This window comes from Ammospiza nelsoni, chromosome 4 (genome assembly GCF_027579445.1).
Source record: "Ammospiza nelsoni isolate bAmmNel1 chromosome 4, bAmmNel1.pri, whole genome shotgun sequence".
Taxonomy (NCBI): Eukaryota; Metazoa; Chordata; class Aves; order Passeriformes; family Passerellidae; genus Ammospiza; species Ammospiza nelsoni.
Window position 1 is genome coordinate 27493251 of NC_080636.1, and position 19032 is coordinate 27512282.

At 38.8% G+C, this 19032-nt stretch overlaps 1 protein-coding gene across 3 annotated transcripts in view; it reads right to left on the reverse strand.

The window, feature by feature from the left end:
- Positions 1–11589: 11589 nt before the first annotated feature.
- Positions 11590–19032, reverse strand: part of CHIC2 (cysteine rich hydrophobic domain 2) — a 30963-nt gene continuing 23520 nt past the window's right edge. Inside the window, exons 6-7 of one of the 3 annotated variants that reach the window (XM_059469978.1) lie at positions 18658–18738; positions 11590–13081 (exon numbers count right to left, since the gene is read on the reverse strand). In XM_059469978.1, coding sequence (XP_059325961.1) covers positions 18688–18738 — 51 coding nt within the window. In that variant the 3' untranslated portion in view covers positions 11590–13081; positions 18658–18687. Of the gene's footprint in view, positions 18739–19032 lie in introns of all 3 variants that reach the window. The other 2 variants (XM_059469977.1, XM_059469975.1) reach the window with 2 other exon arrangements.

Genomic DNA, 19032 nt, shown 5'->3' on the forward strand with positions numbered 1-19032 from the left:
TCCCAGTAGAAAATAATGTATTACATTGTATAGGGAGAATTAGGAGTACCTGAATGGGACTTGCAACTTTGAGCAGACTGACTGGAGAGAAGCTGAACTCAACACCCTGGGAACACAGAGAGAGAAATGTGGTTGTAATTCAGCCATCTCTGAGACATTGACTCTTCCTTGCAGCTTGACTTAATTTCCTCTCTCTGAGGCCGAGTTTCACAGCCCAGAAACTCTCCCCAAGACACTGGCCCCTGGGCAACATTTCTCATTTCAAATTTGGCAAAAGAAGAACAGTGGATTGTGGTTCTTCTTTCCTTCCCAAGATACAGTCTCACAGCTTAAGCCAACTTCTGAAAAGTAATTTTCAACTTTGATTCCACTCTTTCAGCATACATGCCTGCCTCCTGCATACAAAACCTGATTTACCACATTTGAGATTGTCTCCTAGTCCTCCTTTTTGCCTTGCCACTACCCAAATACATGGGGCACAGAATGAACATATTTGCTTTGGTTACTTTTTCTTTTCTAGGGCCCCAAAAAGAAACCCCATAAGAGTATTGTCACCTTTGACTGTAGCAAAGGCAGCATTCATTTTCTGTACTATTCATAAGTAAACCTCCAGTAATGTTAGTCTTCTGTCTGTTCTCACACTCTTTTATTAAACATGAAGAATGGGGCAAAAGCCTGTCATAATTACATGAGTTGCATAACTTTTCACTCTTTTTCTATCACAGACAAAATATCTTCCAAAGCAGGAGGAGCAAAGTAACTCTTGAAATATTCAAACCCTAGTACTTTTCTGTCCATATTATATGTTTTTGTCTTAGTTTGGATAATGAAAATGACCACAGGTCATTGCAGGGAAGCACTGATTTTTCAAATTCACTGTAGGATGCCAATCTGGTAGAACACAGAAATCAAGGCGTCACTATAAGGCAGGAAGCCATCTGCCCCTGCCTCCTACTGGTAGAAAGTTTTCCAATCACCAAGAAGGGTGGCAGGCCTGCTCCTGAAGGTGATGGCCTCAGAAGATATAGACCCTGTGGTCAGCAAAAAACCTGAGATACAGCTGTAGCTTTTTACATAGTTTCATACGATATCATTAGAATTTTCCAAATTTTAGGAGGAAACTTTCAGCAAACTCATCCTGCTGAGGTCATGCTGATGTCAGAGGTGTTACAGCATGGATCATCTCATATCTGAGAAGCTAAGTAGCATTGGATCTTAGTTATTCTAGGTACTGACAGTATTTATTATTTCCCTGACATTCAGCTAGGTTAGAGTCTTACTCATAATTATATCTGTAACCAACAGATATAATTATATGAGGCTTATCTGTAGTCTGTTAAGCAAAATTTGATGCCCATAAAAACCCACTGACATTAGATGATGATTCCAAGATAAATTACTTATGATAAACAGCAGCTGTGAAAGTGAAGTCCCTCCAAGTAAATGCAGAAGGCATCTTTCTTGGCAATTTGTCAGACTGGACTCTGGAGTCAGCAGAGGCTTGGATGTGAATGATGAACTGCACAGCAGCCCACTGTGTGTCTGTAGCCTCAGGAAGGGCAGGCACAGCCCTGACTTTTAAACAAGGACACATAAACAGAGCCAAAATGCTGAAAGCCATCATTATAAAGCCTGAGACAAAATGTAACAACAACAACAAACAGTTGGGTAACCTTTTTGAAGTGGATATACTCCTCTTTCTGTGCTTTCTGAATCTCCTTAAATTTTGATTGGCTTTAGATTTGAAAGCAGTTGGCAGACAGTCAAAATTTAAAATTGATGAAGTACAATTGGTCTGTTCATGGGATGCTTGGAAAAGAAAATAATGATCCTTCAGACAAAAATGTTCTGAGGAAGCTAAGCCTCCATGTCAACAGATAAGAAAGCAAACAGTGGTACTGAAATGACTGGAATAAACAGTATTTAAAGAAGGTTTTGTCCTGGAGGAATTATAGAAAATTCAGAGGGCTCTGTACTTGGTGATCATTAGGATATCCTTTTATGCTTCCAGGACATGCTGGCAGTACAACAAAGTCCAGGGGTCATACCTAATTTGCATAAATTGCATTAGTCCAGAGGAAAGACCTAAAAATCTGCAGCTCATAGCATAGAAGAATGATATGCCCTATATTGATCCAAAAAATTTTAAATGTCAGGACTAATTAGCATAGTCTTTTAGGTGTCACCAGTATGAGGTGGCTTTGACTTTTGGACAAACTCAAGAAGGCATATAAAACACATGTAAGTTAGCCTTGGCAAGATGTGGGGCAGTGCTGAATCACTCTGTGTCTATCATTTACTGTCCTCCCTGAAAGAAAAGCACTGAACTTAATGGGATGGCTGCTGTGTTCTGGATCAGCAAAGTGCTTGGCTTGCTAATCTCCCTGTGTCCTGAGGGCAACCTGTGAGATGCTAGGAGACTGAAGAAGCTCATGGCTTCTGCAGTTCTGGGGCTTGAATCTGTATATCAAATTTGATCTACTTTTGGATCTGGATGACATGTCCTTGTTGATGTTAGAGCAGAGAAAAGTGTCAGAGACAGCAAAACTAGAGGTGTGTAACAACACCACTCAAGCTCTCAGCTATCTGAGGGTTCAGAGAATTAGTTCTGCCTGCAGTAACAAGATTTGGTGATCAGTGGGACCAGTGTGAAAGAAGGTAAATATAAGGAAGAATTTGTTTTGTGAGAGTGGTGAGACTCTGGAACATGCTGCCCAAAGAAACTGTGGATGCCCCATCATTGAAAGTGCTCAATGTCATTTCACGGGGCTTTGAGCAGGCTGATCTAGTGAAACATGATCACCCTGTGCACCCTGTAGAAGGGATGGATTTTTGAAGGTCCCTTACAACTCAAAGCATTCTGTGATTTTGCTGTGTTGGAGGATGAACTCTGTGGTACCTTATGGTGAAGGGTTTGTGACACAGAGTTACACCTATTTAGCAAATCCAAGCCACTTATTGGCATCTGTCTGACAATAAAGGAGTAACTCCTAGAGTAAAAGTGGCACTAACAGCTTCCTTTCCCTTTCCTGACAATGCATGCTGTTAAAAAAAGAAGATTCAATTTATAAGCCTAGTCCAGGGGAATCAGTGTCCCTTTTGATCAGCCAAGTAACAGCTCACAGGGGCACCAGCTAGTATGCTGTGCCAAAGGCTGGCTTTCCTTCAGCAGGAATGGAGGAGCAGGGACAGGAAGGATCAAGTGAAGGATCTATTTTTATGGATTTATTGGATGTCTGCTGGAATCATTTGGACAGGTTGGGCAGTAAAGGGAAGGCAGCCGGCAGTGTGTGTAGTGTGTGAGGAGCTGGGGAGCAGATGGAAAATCTGCAACTAATAGGCATCTTCATCTTTCTCACTCTCTTTTCTTTCCAGTGGTGCCCAGATAGGGGACAAACAGTAATCCTTTAGAGAGTGCTCAAGTATGGCTATTACTTAACTTCCTGATTAGTAGCAATCACCACCTGCTACTTCTGCTCTACATTGTCCAGCATAATGGAAGTGTTCATTTCCCTGGCTGTGAAAAAGTAATGGGAGGGGAGTCCCTCTTCCCTGTTTAGGAAAAAAGAGCAACAGTCCCTCCTTTTCTCCTGTAACTAATCCGAGACCATTTATCCAAGAAAATAAAATTTTATTTCTGATGACAAATAGCTGGATAAGGCAGATTATGTTCACTAAAAAAAACCCAAACAAACCAAAACCAAAACAACCCAAAAAACCCAAATCACAAAAGCAATCATTCTGATTTCTTTGAACTAATTAAGGGTTCCTGCTGCAGGGCTTTTTTATTGCCTGACTATGGCTCTGAGATCCCACAAAGCACCAAGCAAAGACAATATATTCAATATTTTTGACAATTCAAACATGCAAAGACTTTGCAAATACTTATGCTTTCTTCGAACCTTACAAGCTGAAGCTGCCAAGAGAGTTGCACATGTTGCCTTGAAACACAGCTGTTGAAACAGTCTCCTTTGATCAGAATTCTTCCATGTTTATAGCTAGAGCAAGAGAAAGTATTATAGGATTTTCTTAGCACAGACTGAAAATCATAAAAAGAATGCAAAACCTGAAAAGTGCATTTGTCATGAGCGGGCATAACTTTTGAAATGTCAGTTAAAAGGAGACAACCCATGAATAGACTATGAGGATTTTCAGACTTTCTATTTCCCTAAAGTCCTCTTTTGTTTTACACTGGGAGTGGTGGTGTCCCTTCCTAGAGAAGCACAGGCAGGCAGTAGATTAGTCCTTATTTAGATGGTAAATTCCAGCCTATTTGAATTGTATTAAGCATTCTCCTTACTTCTGTGGGATTTGTCATAAATCTTGAGTAAATATACTTAGCACAATCTCAAAGACTGAAGTTTTGATTTTTCAGAGGGCTCAAATCTTTCAGCCTTAAAACTTCTCTTGTTTAAGAGAGATAAAGCAAAAGAATCTACTTGTCAAAACAAACATGGGCTAAAAAACCCTCAGTACAAGCCTAGACTTTATCTCAATGGGAAGTGGCACTCATTCCATAGCATTCTTTGCCCAGGAGTGAAATCTATTATAGGAATTAGTAGTGCCCCTTAAAATGGTAGCATCACTAAGAAGCAAATGAATCCTACTCTCTTTCCCTCTCTTTTCCTATCCATTCTCCTTCTTCTAAACAGCATTCAAAGATTTGTTCAAAGGTCTTCATCCTATCTTTGTTGCCATGGTCTCTCACAGAGTTGAAACAACATTTTCAAAACTAATGCCTGCTCTAAATGCATTGTTGTTGTGATGCTGAGTCAGTTCTCTGCTGAAAGAAAGAGAATCTTTGAAAATCAGTTTTAACATTCAACTAACCTGAATGGGAAAAAGCAGGACATCTATATGCTACTAGACAGAAGTAAAACTTTTCAGGGGTGAGATGCCTTGTATTTTGGAAAGAAACCCAAACTGTCTTTAGGTGGAGTGGGTTTTTTTTGTTGTTGTTTTTTTTCTGTCAGCTATGCTGATTTTACTCCTTCTTTTTATTCATACCAGACCTGAGAAAGACAATCGCTCTTCAGAAGGGAAGAAAAACAGAAGAATCCTGTTGATTAACACACACCTCCCCCCCAACTAAACCCTTGCAGTGGGGGTGACAGAGGATGCTTGGTATGCAGTTGTGACAGGCAGGGCATGTTTTGGCAAGGCTGAAATGAGTAGGGGGAAATGATGAAGAAGCACCATTATTTCTAAGGGAACTAACAAGATATTTTGCTTGTATTCAGCTTCTCTCTTTGCCTCTCTTGTTTAACTACTTGCACATTCTTTGAAATAAGGTCCATCTTTAGCACACATATTTGTACAGCACAAAGGGAAACAAGCTTACCTTTCTAATTCAAACTTTTGAGTTTTATTATATAAACAAGAACATCTATTTGCTATGTAAATTAAAGCACTGCGCACTCTGTACACACATTTCAAGGAAAGACAATCTTTGTCACAGACTTGCTTACATCAACTTTAAATTGTTTTTATATGCCTGGCTTCAATTTTTTTGAGATCCTTCGAACATCTGTCCTTAGCCCGTGGTCTGGCATGGCATTCTGTATATTTGTTCATTATTCCCAGGGGAGGAATTTACATGAAAATTCTGTTGGTCTAATTATATGCCTCAGCTAGAAAAACAATTCATCTGTCCACAGCAAATTTCACCTTTATGAAACAGATGATGATTTTGCCAGAAACTTTCTGGACATTGTAACAACTGAGGGTTTTACAGCCCACATTTGTAATATGGGTCATAAACTGAATTGAAGTGGGAAAAAAAAAAAACCTTAGATCATTACAGTGCTTCTGAAAACAACCCTTCATCTTCAGGAAAAAAATCCCAGTTTAATGGAAGAAGATGTTTGCAGCAGCTTATTAGGGGTAAAATGTATCTTCCCCTGCTACTTGTATCTCCTGGAGTCAGGAAATTCAGGTTGTGAATGAGGAAAAGCTCAACAAAGATCTGAAAATAGCATGTTGTGGGTCTCAGTCTTGGAGATACATGTGGGACTGCACACTGGAAGTATTTCAGGGTGACGGGTTGCAGAAAGAAAAATAAATGGGGTGCGAGTTCTTCCTATAACTTAAAAATCATGAGTGGGAAAGTGCATTCACAAAATGGGCATGGTAAAGATTGTCCCAATTTTTCGTCCTATAGGATGAAGATGGATACACCAAAGCAGAGCTGGTGATCCTGGGGTTTGCAGTTTCCAAAGGTGTCCACATTTTGGAAGGTTTAAAGGTAGTTCTAAAGAGATGAACACAGACTGTGCATTGTGTGTACACTTCTCCTGCTCTTTTCCCCCACTTTTCTCTGTTACCACGTCACTTTCCCCCCCCCCCCCCCCCATGATTTTAATTCACATAACTCTCCCCTTTTCACTTCTAAAATCTTTCTTTTCTGGCCTTTCAAATTTATTCTTTTTCTTTCAGTGCTCCTTGCTTATAATTTTCTAATTCTCACTAAACTTTACTTTTCCATGTCCTCCTAAATTCCACACTCCCAAAACTTTCATATTCCCCTTTTCTAGTCTGCTATTGCTTTACAGTCTATTTAAACACTGTTTATATACTGTTGCTGAGGATTCCATTGCCTTTTTAAGGCTTCCTCTATATATTTTAATTTTCCAATCAGCCACATCAACCCATCAGTCCTATTGCTTAATTTACCAAGCACTCTTCTTTGTAGTCAATATCATAACCTGAAATCCATTTCTCCAATTAATTTCCATTTTGGATATCAGTGCTATACATCTGCATTAATCTTTTGACGTTCTGGGACTTGGATCCTTCTAGGCTCATCTATCTACTGCCCAATAAGCTCCTCTTCTAATGAGTACATTCTCTGAGCTCCTCAGTATGTATTTCATTATCATTACCTTTTTTCCTACATGGACTGCTCTTTTTTTCCCCTCCCAATTTAACTAAAATATTCCCCCCTTTTAGTACCCATCATAGTGGCATCAGAGAGCCTCATGACAAGCATGAAAGAGAGAGCTCCCTCTGCTTGCCAGCTTGGGCTTCTCCTGCCATGTTACTTCCTCACAGCTTGTGGACTTCCTATGGAAATTGTATTTTCCCTAGCGATCCACCGGTGGGATTCACAGAGCCATGGGCAGAGGAGGGCAGTGCCTCTTGCACTGCCCGCCCAATGTTCTTCACCTGTGGGCTTCCACTCCCGATGGGTTGCCCCAGAAGAGGAAGAGTTATCCTCATCCCCATCCTCAGAGCACAGCTGGCTCTGTCCTCTCCTCCTCCTCGGGGAGATTCACCGACTGCCGCGCACAATCTTTGGCACAAAGCGAGGCAGGATTTGGCCCCACATCAAAGACCTCACCAATGTGTCCTACGAGTTAGCACGAGTGTCTGTCTGTGCTGGGGAAGGGCTAAGAGCTAGAATAGCAAGGGTATTTCAGGTCAGGCCTGAGGCGAATTAGCAGACAAGTTGTGAAGCTTACACAACATGTGGCCACATTATGTGTGCCTCCAGTCAGCGCTAATAGCCTGTCATTGAGCTCCACGTTTAAACAATTTGAGCAAACAGCAAACAGAGGATGGGAGGAGGGAAAAAGACCTTCGAGGAATAAGCAAGATCAGGCTACTTAGTACACTTGACAAGCAAATATTGCAGTGGTGAGGACAATGGAGTATCTATCAGGTAGTTAGAGACACGACTCAGTTCCTACCATGCAAAGTAACATGATACAAATCCAAAAATACACAATTTTTCCAATTTTAAAATTCACTTGGCCAGCAGTTTTTTAAGCTACATTGGAAACCAGTTATTGGTTTAGGTTGTATCTGATAATGTGCATTATAAGAGAGAAAAAAATAAAACATATATGGTTTTGGTTTAGCAGCAAGGAAACCAAAAAAGGGGGGAACAGAAGGAAAAAGAGAAAAACAGTTTTAGTAACAACAAAGAGTAAAGTTCAACCGCATCCATATAAATAACATTGATATTAGTGTTAGGAAGTAAATATAAAACATTTAATAACAGAATTTAGAAACCATACTGCACTGTTTAATATGAAAATAATAGCCTTTCGAGACAGTACTGTTAGAGTACTTATTTCATCCAGTGCAGAATTGGCTAAGAAACCATCCACTCTACCATGGGAATGCTTAGCTCAGTATCTGGTAGGTTGCCAGCCATTTAAAATGTTTTTGTGTTGGTTTAATGATTGTTCCCATGAGCACTGACGGTAAGGGTTGACATTAATTAAAATACTAAGTCATCAGAGCTTGCATTGTGGGGAGAGAAAGAATGGGCTGGATCCAATTGTCTTCAAGTTTTCCTTAGCCTTCCACATTTTTCTCTTAGCTCTATCATACACGTCAAATATCCTTTTAGCTGAAGTGTAACAATGTAAACAGACTGTCTCCATAAATATAATCTTTTTGAGTTTTTCACATAGTTCCATTTAACTGATTAGAGGACAGTCATTAAAATCAGCTAATCATGTAATGTGGCTGTGTTCTGAATGCTAAACAAAATGCCTAAATGAAAGAGGATTTTAAAACAGTGTCTGCTTCTCAATTTGTTTCTACTGTATATTCAATGGCACACAATACAGTACGAATTCTGGGCCTTATCCTCATTAACCTCAAAACTCATTATCTCATATAAAAACAGGCTGTTTTCATAGCGTATGTTGCAAAAACTATGAAAAAAAAACAAACTAGAGATGCATTTTCGCACACACTCTGGAAACATGATGAAGTATTTCACTTACAACTGTGAAATTAAACCAGACTGGCATAAAATCCTGAGTAAGACTCACTGATAAAATGATTTTTGCATCATTCAGATAGAATAGTTATCTTATTTATTTCTCTCATTTTATTAAAAATTACTCAAGATCCAGATCTTCAAAGGCACACAAACAGGAAGAAGTCACTTAACACCTGGAGTCTGCAAAAGGTCCCCTCAAAAATGAGTAAAGAGGCTGAGTTCTACTCCCATCCATTCCGCAAGCCTCTGTTCTCATCCTCCTGGAAGGAGCTTAATACTGCAGAGAGCAAAAACACAAGACAAAGTTTATTCTACATGCAATATGATCAACACACTACAAATAAAGACCTCTGGCTTGACCAATGTGAAAAAGCAAGCTGAGCCTTCACAAACACAATGGGATATTTTCACAGTAAGCAATATATATCATAAAGGAGACTGCTGGTCCTGACACAAAACACAGAGCAATCTTTTCTATATATAAATCACTTTCGCTCCTCTGAATCAGAAGCCACATGAATCTGCAACTTTGGGTCACCTCTATCTTGGCAAAGACCAAAATCTAAATGAGGTCTAACACCAGTTACCATCCCAGCTCATCCACAGTGCTCACACTGCCTCCCATTGCACCAGGGGGCTGCGTAAGAGAAATCCTCATCTCTGAATACATGCAACCACCATTGCGCTTTGCACATATAAACACTGCTCCTTTACCTTGTTTGTGGACAGACACAGACCTTCCCTGCTCTCCTGGCATCAAACAGGGAAGGAGTTTTACACCACCAGATTTCTCTGATGGCAAACCCTGGAATATGGGAATGCTCTTTGGCTTTTTGGTGTAAATGTTCTCTGAATAATCTTCCCATATAAATAAGCTATCTGCACTTTGAGTCATTCAGGAGCTTATCTATGCAATGCAGAAGAGCCAGAGCAGGCAACGGAGGTCCTTGTCCTGGTACATGAGGGCAGGAGACCTAAAGTCCTCCTGAAGCGTCAGTGGAGCCATCTATGGACACGAGGTTAAAGGGCTTTGGGTGGTTTAAAGTTAATTTTTTTTTTTTAAACTCTTGGGCCTAGTTTGGGGGATTTGTTATTTGTTTCTTTTTCTGGTGGAGTTGCTTTTTCAGGGCGGCGGTGTTCTTCTGTTTGTTTCCTTTTAAAGGACAGGCAGGCTCGCAGAGATGAGGCAGTGCCCAAAAAGCGCCACCAGCCCTTCGCCAAGGGCACCACAAAGCCAGAGTGCCCGAGCGCAGGCTGCCAGCTCAGCCTGCCCGTGGCGGCGCACGGATAGAGCGGGGCCGCCGCTTCTCTGTGCCCCATCCCAGAGCCGCGGGGAGCCGGGGCACAGGGCGCGGCCGGAGGGCACGGGGAAGACGGGCGGTGCGGACACGGCTGCGGAGGCCGAGCTCGCTGTGCCGCCGGTGCCCGCCGTGCCCCGGGGAGCCGGGAGGGCCCGCCGTGCCCGCGGGGCGGTCGGAAGCAGCAGCAGCGGCAGCCGCGCATAATCCGCGGGCCGGGGCGCGGCGAGTGGGTGGTCCGGGCGGCCGGAGGCGCGGGCTGTCCCCCTGCCCCGGCGCCGGGCCCGGCCCGCTCCCGCTCCCGCAGCTGGGCCGGAGGCGGCCCGCAGACCGCTCTCGGCACATTTCTTCATTTCTCACTTGAGTGCCCTTCTTTAGTTCCCTTTCAACTGCCCACTTTATATCGGCTTCATTACACCACCGCTCCATTTGTGATGTAAATCGGGAAACTCAGGGAAGTTTTTCTTTTGGCCTTGTCTACGGAAGAATACCGAGAGGTATTCAAAACGTATTAACACAAATCAATGGCACCAATAAAAGCAAAATCTCCTTAGCAACATAATCTTGATTGCAAAAGGAGAACTGAGAGCATTTAGCAGAACAGTGGCCCACATGGAATACGCATTTGTCTAGAAGAATGCAGCACAAAGCCTAAAAGAGAGATGCTGAAAAAATCCAAAATTAACTCACACTGAACAGTTACTCTTTTTTTCAAAAGTACACAATTGGCTACATTAAATCTATCGTGCGCTTTTCTGCTCAGCAACATTGTATCTACCGCTTTGCAAGCCCACATTACAACACCCGGAATGCTTCACAGCGCCGGGCAGGAGCACCCCTCCCCACCCGCACGTTGGGACATGAACATGTCTAACACACCTCTCATACATGCTAGAGACATTATACACATGCACTTTGTAAAGGGACTGCCAAGACTGCCATACTAGAGTAACCAACGAGCTTAAAACGTTTCATGCAAGGAAAAGCTGCCGGCTGATGAGAACCAAGGCCATCCTCGGCACGGCGGCGAGCACAGACTTCGTTTTTGTTCATAAGGTTCAGGTTAACCAGCATTTCATATTGAATAGTCTGAAAAACACGTGAATTGCATGGATGGGAATGATTCCTTCCTGAATAGGTGGTGTCTGCCCCAACTAGAGGACACGTGAATAAAACATAAAAGCTTCAAAAAAGAACACAGCTTCAAAATCGCCATTCAACCATAATGATAGCACATTTAATAAATCCTACTATCATTAGGGCTTGAAAAGCTTAAAGAACTCCAAATGTGGACCTAATTAAAAACCAGTTTGAAACACTTATAGCAGGCAATGCCTGTAATTTGGTAACTCCAGTCCTAGAGCCACCTAAATTACCAAAATAATTTTCTCTCCCCTCTCACCCACCCCCCCCCCCCCATTTAGAGTAAAAGTATCAACTGGAAGTAAGATGAGACCATTGCACAATACAGCAGTTTCTCAAGTTTTTCCTTTTCTTCCTCTCCCTACCACACCCTCCCCCCAACACAGATGAAAAACTGCAAGGCTTAGAAGGTATGTTAAACAATTATTTTATTAATTTATAATACATACAACTTAAGAAATGCTTTTAAAAAAGTTATATTGGAGTCCTTTCCAATTCCAGGTCAGGTCAGGAAAAACCAATGTTGATGTATTAAATATTATTCTATAAGTCAACAATAGATTAGCCTCAGTAATTTAGCAGTCATGGTTAAATATTCTTAAATATGCATATATACAATTGTGCAGCCTTAAAGAAGTCCTTTAATTCCTATCTTCTCCTCCCAAAGCTGTGCACCCTGTAAACACAGTGCTGGCTTCTAAGCTTTGTGTCTCTCATCTGGACTTAGGATACTTGAAGAGGAATGTTACAATAGTGGAAATCACAGCAAATCTATCTAAACTCTGTGAGAGGAGAGATGCCCAACTGGCAAAATTAACATCAAGTCTCTCTAGAAGTAGCAGCTTCTTTAATTTCCAGTTTTAGGTTAAATTATTGCTTACATGTTTTCTGCTTGAAATGGATTTTTAACATACTACAAAATATTGGGGTTTAAGTTTCCCTCTTGATGGTAACATCTTTTCAGTGACTTATTGACCATAACTGCTTCATACATTTAACAGGTCTTTCCTAAGCACACGCAGTCCAATGCAAGTCTCTGCAAATTCTTTTCAATTCTCTGCAACATGAGTTACACATGGTCTAGTTTAGCACACAACATTTAGGCACTGTTTTGTAGTTTACTATTCTCTTTCAAATTTATGTTTGCAATGAGTTCATATTCTGATTGCCAGACTCCATCCTTTATGAAAGAAAGAGTCTGGGTTAGACTTTTCAAATCAGGAACCACTTTCACATTCCCTGTTATCTCACTGAACCAAACTGTTCACTGACAATATTAACCAGTAGGTACACTGCATATCCTAACAAGTTAGAAAGCCTATTGCTAGCATAAAGGGATCAGAGATACACACTTGGAGTGGATGAGTTAGATATTTATATCAGCACAATGAAACCAGTTTAAACATACAGCTACTAAAAATATCAGTTACATTGTATCAGGATATGACTTCTTGAAACATTTCTAAACATGACTTTAAAAATGTATTCATAAACCTAAAATACTGTAACAAAAAAAAGTATTCAGCTGACTACTAAGTCTAGTTTTCAACATGAAGCAAAGTAACTTTCATTTATTAAGTTATAAATGAGGAGCAAACAACAAGAAAAAAGCATGTTTCAATAAACATAAAAATCTATTTGTTCTCTCAAAGTGAGCATTTGTCGATGGTTCCTTTCTCCATAAAAACTACAATTAACTACAAAAGTCTTACTTACCTGAACATAAATTGTTCTAACTGGATCCTACTTGCGGGCCTTAGATATACTGTCACATGACAGGAGCTGTCTGGACAGGTCAAGAATTTTCTTTGGAAACAATTAGTCATGCATTACAGGCTCCAGCTTAGGAAAAGACTGTTCTGCACTCAGCACAGCTCTCATCAGCAATTCCATTTTGGTCTGGCTATTTTAAATGAAGAGATGCTGAGTTTAGAAGGAAGCTTACCTTCTGCATTATTATTCTACATGATAGCAGAATTGTCTATCAACTAGAGCATAACCAAAACAAATCAATCACACACCAAAACAAAAAACAGAACAGAAGTTAATACACAGTCTACATAACTACTGAAATGGACTGCTAGCTTTTGCTTAACTTGCATCATTCAATATAATTTCATTCAGTTCAAAACTATTTTCTGCCATACTCACAGAACTCTAAACCTAATCTTCAAGTCCAATCTTTTCAGGGTTGCTTCTCCTAATTCCTATGTTTCATCTTTTGCCTAAGTTGTTCCTACCGGTCTGTTGTATTTTGAAGAGCCTAGCATTTATGTACCCCTTTTCAAGAATATAAATCTTAATGAAATATTAATGAGCTAAACAAACCAGAAGACTTCTTTTAAAGGACAACTTCCATGAAACCAGTAAAATGTAGTTTCATAAAAATGTATATTACCCAGGTGTTATGTGGTAGGGACACATATATACATCAGCACAAGTGTCAACATATGACCTTTCATGCAAGGAATCAGGGGGTTTTAATCTTTCAAACACGGTTTCTAATTCAGCCTACACTGACTGACATATCAGGAAGATGAAAGTTCAAAAAGTAATAAACTGCAAAGTACTGTTACCAACAAAACAGTCCAAATGAATATCTAATTAAGAATAAACACATGGTTTAAGCAGTGACTTTTTTTCAATTCTAGAGTACTTTGCCCCTTGAAATTATTCTACTTTCTTAAGAAGAATAAGAGTGTTTTCTTAGTACACCAGTATCCCCTGATTCACCCAGCCTACAGAGAAAACTTTACAAAGAATAAACACAGGAGTTAAGAAGGTAGCACCATTAGAAAGAATCACTCCATCCAAATCAGAAAAAAACCCCTTCATTTATCCTTATCCAACTTTGACATTTAGCAGCCTAATAATACAGGGTAAAAGAAGCTCTCATAACTTTATATTGATAACATTCATAATGGTCATGCATATTACAATCAAGTTTCTAGGGTGACATTTGCAAGTAAGCCTTCATGCAGATAGGCATTCAGCTCATTAATTCCAAGTTTGTATTTTTTATTAGTCCCTGAGAAGTTAATATTTCTACCTACAATATGGCTATTAAAGGCATTATAATGATCATACACTTAGCTGTTTGTCATGGAAATGCAACATGGCTATAGGGAGAAGCAAATTACACCAAATTAGCAGTGATGAATATAGATTTCTGCAATGCTTTCTTTTCATAAGCAAGGTTACTGAAGAGCAACATAAATTATTTTAGTCACAGGTACAAAAGTAGCCAGCACCACTTATCCTTAATAAGTCACTACTGTGAATCCAAGACATTTGAGGCTCTGAGATCTCTCTAATTGAGTGTTTCTTTTACACAAAATCATCTGGATTTTTACCTAATGTAGGGTCATCATGATCCTTATTTTAATTACTCAACAGCAGTGCTGGGAGAACTTAAAAGAACCACGGATTTTCTTTGCTTAACAAGTCTTTCACCTCTTCAATTAAAGTGATCTCTTTAAACTGCTCAGAATTCAAATGGGGGTTTTGGTGGACAATTTGCATTATTGCCAGCTGCTCAAAACCCATAAACTAGGGCTACAAAACAAGGGGACCAATTTAAAATTAAGACTTTAGGGTAGGGGGTGGAGGGAAGGGAAAAAAGACAAGTTCTTTTTCCTTGGCTCCTGGCTTCTAAGCAGGTACAGATTGCATTTTAAAGCTCTTCCCACAATCTTTGGGGCTAAATAATGACATAAAGAAAAAAAAAAAAATCAAACTGACTTTTAAGTAAGCCTGTGTCTGAGAGACAGTGTGTTACATTTAAACATCATGGTCTTGAGAATTACAAAAACGTATAATTTAACAAATTGAATCAGAGGTTATAATTTACATCTAAGTACTGTAAAAAGTTTTTACAAACTATTTTTTTGGGGGTTTAAGTATCATGGGAAATTCTGGATTTGCATAAATAGTTTATTAAAATTATCTTACTGACCTATTACAAAAAATGTACTGACTTCCTGTATCTCCATAAACATTTTCATTTCTGGTGAAGTTTGTCAATCCCAATATAAACTTCGAGTCACAACTATTTAACAGCAGATGAGCTCTTCAGAATTTTTCACGTAGGGTCAGAGAGAAAGTCCTTCTCCCTCAGAACTTATTTCCACCTATGACTAAAAAATTTAAAAGAATTTGTTTCTATTATATGACAGTAAGTAAGAAATCTTTATTCACCAGTTAAAGGCAACTATATCTAAAACTAATAATTAGCTCTCACAGGGATTCATAGATGCCTTCACCATTAGTTCAGCAGGGTAAAGATGAAACAGGCATAATTTGCTAAATTATTATTATCAACTTGATACCTAACTTAACTGTTCAAGGAAATTTGAAATAGGTAAGTTTATTTGTAGGAACTGCTGAGTTGCAAGAAGCTAAACAAGTTAGTATAATGTAATAGTTATTTTAGCAAAGAGTAGGCTGTGTCCTGGAAGTTCTACTACAGCTTCTGGTCTGCTCAAACTGCAATTTTCTTCTTTGCCAAGTATTACAAAAAAGGTAATACATTATCTTCTCACTAGCAATCAAAATAAATAGATTTAGTATTTCAGAAGCAACATCAAAAGAAAATCCTGACAACTGCCGCAGGCATTAAACAGTTGATTAAAGCTCCTGCCATCTTCAATTTCCATCACTATAATTAATGAATTGAAAAGGATTGTATGAAAATGTTTTGTAACATTCTTACTAGGTGAGTGTACTACTTCTTCAGGAGAGTACCACTTCTGAGATAAAATTCATCTCTCAATATAGGCATCTTCTCAAATTTCCTGATTATATTTTAAGTCAGAGACTTTGTATTAATAAAATATCCAAAATACTTTTTGAAGGAGTAAGTCTGGCCTCCTTACAAAGGAATTTAACTTTTTAGTTGCTCGGAGCTCTACTTTGGATCTTTATATTATTTCTTAAAGAAAAAGTCACAGGTATAATATAGAATTGTCTGCTAACCAAGCCTACGACTGCTGATGCACCTAGAAGTAGACAAGATCTTAAGCATCACTACTGTTGATGTGGAAGCTTTACTAATGGGATACTCTGTAAACCTGTAAGCCACACTGTTCATGGCTCTGGTCTCAGCACACATCACACCTGAAGTAGCTTTACTGTCCCTGGCTTTGGGTGCTGCTGGCAAGGTAGCTGTGGATGTGGACAGAACATACTATGGGAAGTTTGAGAAGTAAACTAAGGCAAATAGCTGCTATGAACATATCAGAAGCCATATCCTCCACTAGAGTGAGGGGATGGGTTTCCACTTCAGTGGAAAACTGCATCCATGACACAAATTCTAGTCAAATGAAATTTTTTATAAAATCTAGGCCTCATATGATCCAGTATTCATTTTATTGAAAACTGACACAAAATAAATCAATTATATTTCTGGTCAAAAGTATTTATCACCAGTTATCACTTCTGTTCAATTCCAACCTCTCCTCTGCACCTCCAACCTCCCCTGTCCCTGCTGCCATCAATGTAAGGTTTCTGTGCTCCCACAGGCTGACTATACTCTGAGGTTACAATTGATACTTCTGGGTGAGAGGAGGGCAGCAGACTCAGATTTGTACTGAAGACGAGGTTGAAATTGATTTTTAGAAAATTATAAGCATTTACTTTGTAGAGAAAGCATGGGTGGCACTCAGATGCCTGAGGCCAGCACAACACTGGGATTTGTTTATGAAAAATCATATTCTGTCAAGTCAAAGAAACACCCTTGTGGGCTTATATGAAAAGCATAGCTGAGCTATTCTCAAAGTGAACAGTAGGAATCCACAGATGAAAGCTGTGCAAAAGATGAATTTTGGTAACAGATATAGAAGGCTTAGATTTAAGAAAACTTAAAACTTTCTAGACCACTCCCACTATGGACAATTTAGGAATATAATACTCACTAGGGAATATTTTACAGAGAATAAATATTTTGAAGACATAGAAAAATAGTTCACAGCATCAAGGTACCTGTAATACATTACCTTGAAATAAAACTTGTATATTTAAAAGATTAAAAAGAGAAGACTATTCTTGTAGTGGTATCAACTTTTCATTCATACAAATATTAAGCAGAGTATATCTGTTTTTTAATATATTCACATTATTGCTTGCTAACACAACTGTACAAGGAACATGTTCTTAACTTACATCAATTTTGTGTACAGTAATTTCAGACACCTAAATAAATTTTACAGTTATGAGAGTTGCAAGTAAAAAACCCCAAAAGCTATGTGTGAAGATATGTAAAACTAAAGTATAATCAGAAGAAATGAAATACAACTGGCCTGACCCAAGCATACATCACATATCCAGTTTAAAAAAGTCTTATACTTGTGCAGAAAATAAACCTTGTAAACTAAAATGAGCAAAAGAAAGGGTGCAATAAATAACTGCCTAACACATTTAAACATAGGTTGCCCAGTGCACCCTACTCGGATTACTTTAATACATGGCATTTGCATGTGGAACTGTACTGTTCAAGAATTCAGGAAGTTTTTTCCTGCATCTGTGGCTTTAAAAGAAACAAAAAAAACAACCATGAAAGGTTTTCTTGGGCAATTAAGTTTTACTAAAACATGTCCTTCTGCACCCCTGTGTACAAGATCTGGTAAACAGCATGAATAAAGCTGGCACATGGCAATTGACTGAGTTAAAACAGCTACATTATAAAATGCAATAATAATATACTTTTGTGATCTTGAGTTCTACTAACCAGATGCATGCAATGCTCTCAGTGATTCTTCTAGTCTGAGTAAAATTATTCCACTTGGCTGCCTTATTTTTTTTTTAATTTTTTAAAGCCAAATTTTTTCAGAATCAGTTGACAGGACTTCTTCATGAAAAGCATAGAGATTTCTACTAACAATATCTGGATCCCAAAAATCACAGTTTCAAAAAGAACTTTGTCTCCTTTTGCTGGAAGAGACTAGTCAATATCCCAAAAAGAAATAAAAGTATTTACAATTGACTAGTCACTGACAGAAGCTTCCAAAAATCTTAGAAGCAACTTCAGCAGCTTCAAAATGACTAAAGGAATTTACACAAGGTACAGTCAACCAGTTGCATCATATAGGGATAAAAAAATACCTGTTCACTTGTATGTCATTTTCAGCTGTGTATTTATATAATATATATATGTACACACGCGCGCGCACACATATAAAAGACTCCTTTGAAAATCAAGATACATTAATAAACAGAAGTAGCAAAAGTAAAAATAACTTAAGTAGTAATTAACATTTGTATGAAATTACTTTGCAGAGTTTGACCAAATACACTTAGAACATACTCTTATTTTAAAAAAAAACACAGAAAACAACTAACCAACAAAAAATAAACCAAAATAAACAAACATGAAAACCCAAAACAAACAAAAACCAAATGAAACCACCACAAGATTCTGTAGAACCAAAGTTATGTCACTACCAGGAGAGCACCAAGCAAGGCACCATTGGAAAGACAACATACTTGAATAAGTCTCTATAAATAAATTGAATGCTAATCCGGTCGAAAAATCGGTGTCTTTGGTAAAAATTCTATAAGGATGACCTGTACAAAAAGAAAACAAAAATGTATTAAAGATGGCAGCAATCCTATTATCTATCACAATTACAATTCATATGGTTTTGGGCTTGTTTTTTTTTTAATTAGTATATCAAGCTGTGATAAAAAACAAAAAGCATGGCATTTGTCTCAGGTAGGAGACCATTAGATAAGTCATGTATGATAATTGGTTTGGAGTTGAAAACCAATACTTATGGAATAAAATTCAACTCAAAAAGTTTGCCTACTGATATGAAACACAAACTGAAGTAATTATGTTCAAGAATTATTATACAGTAA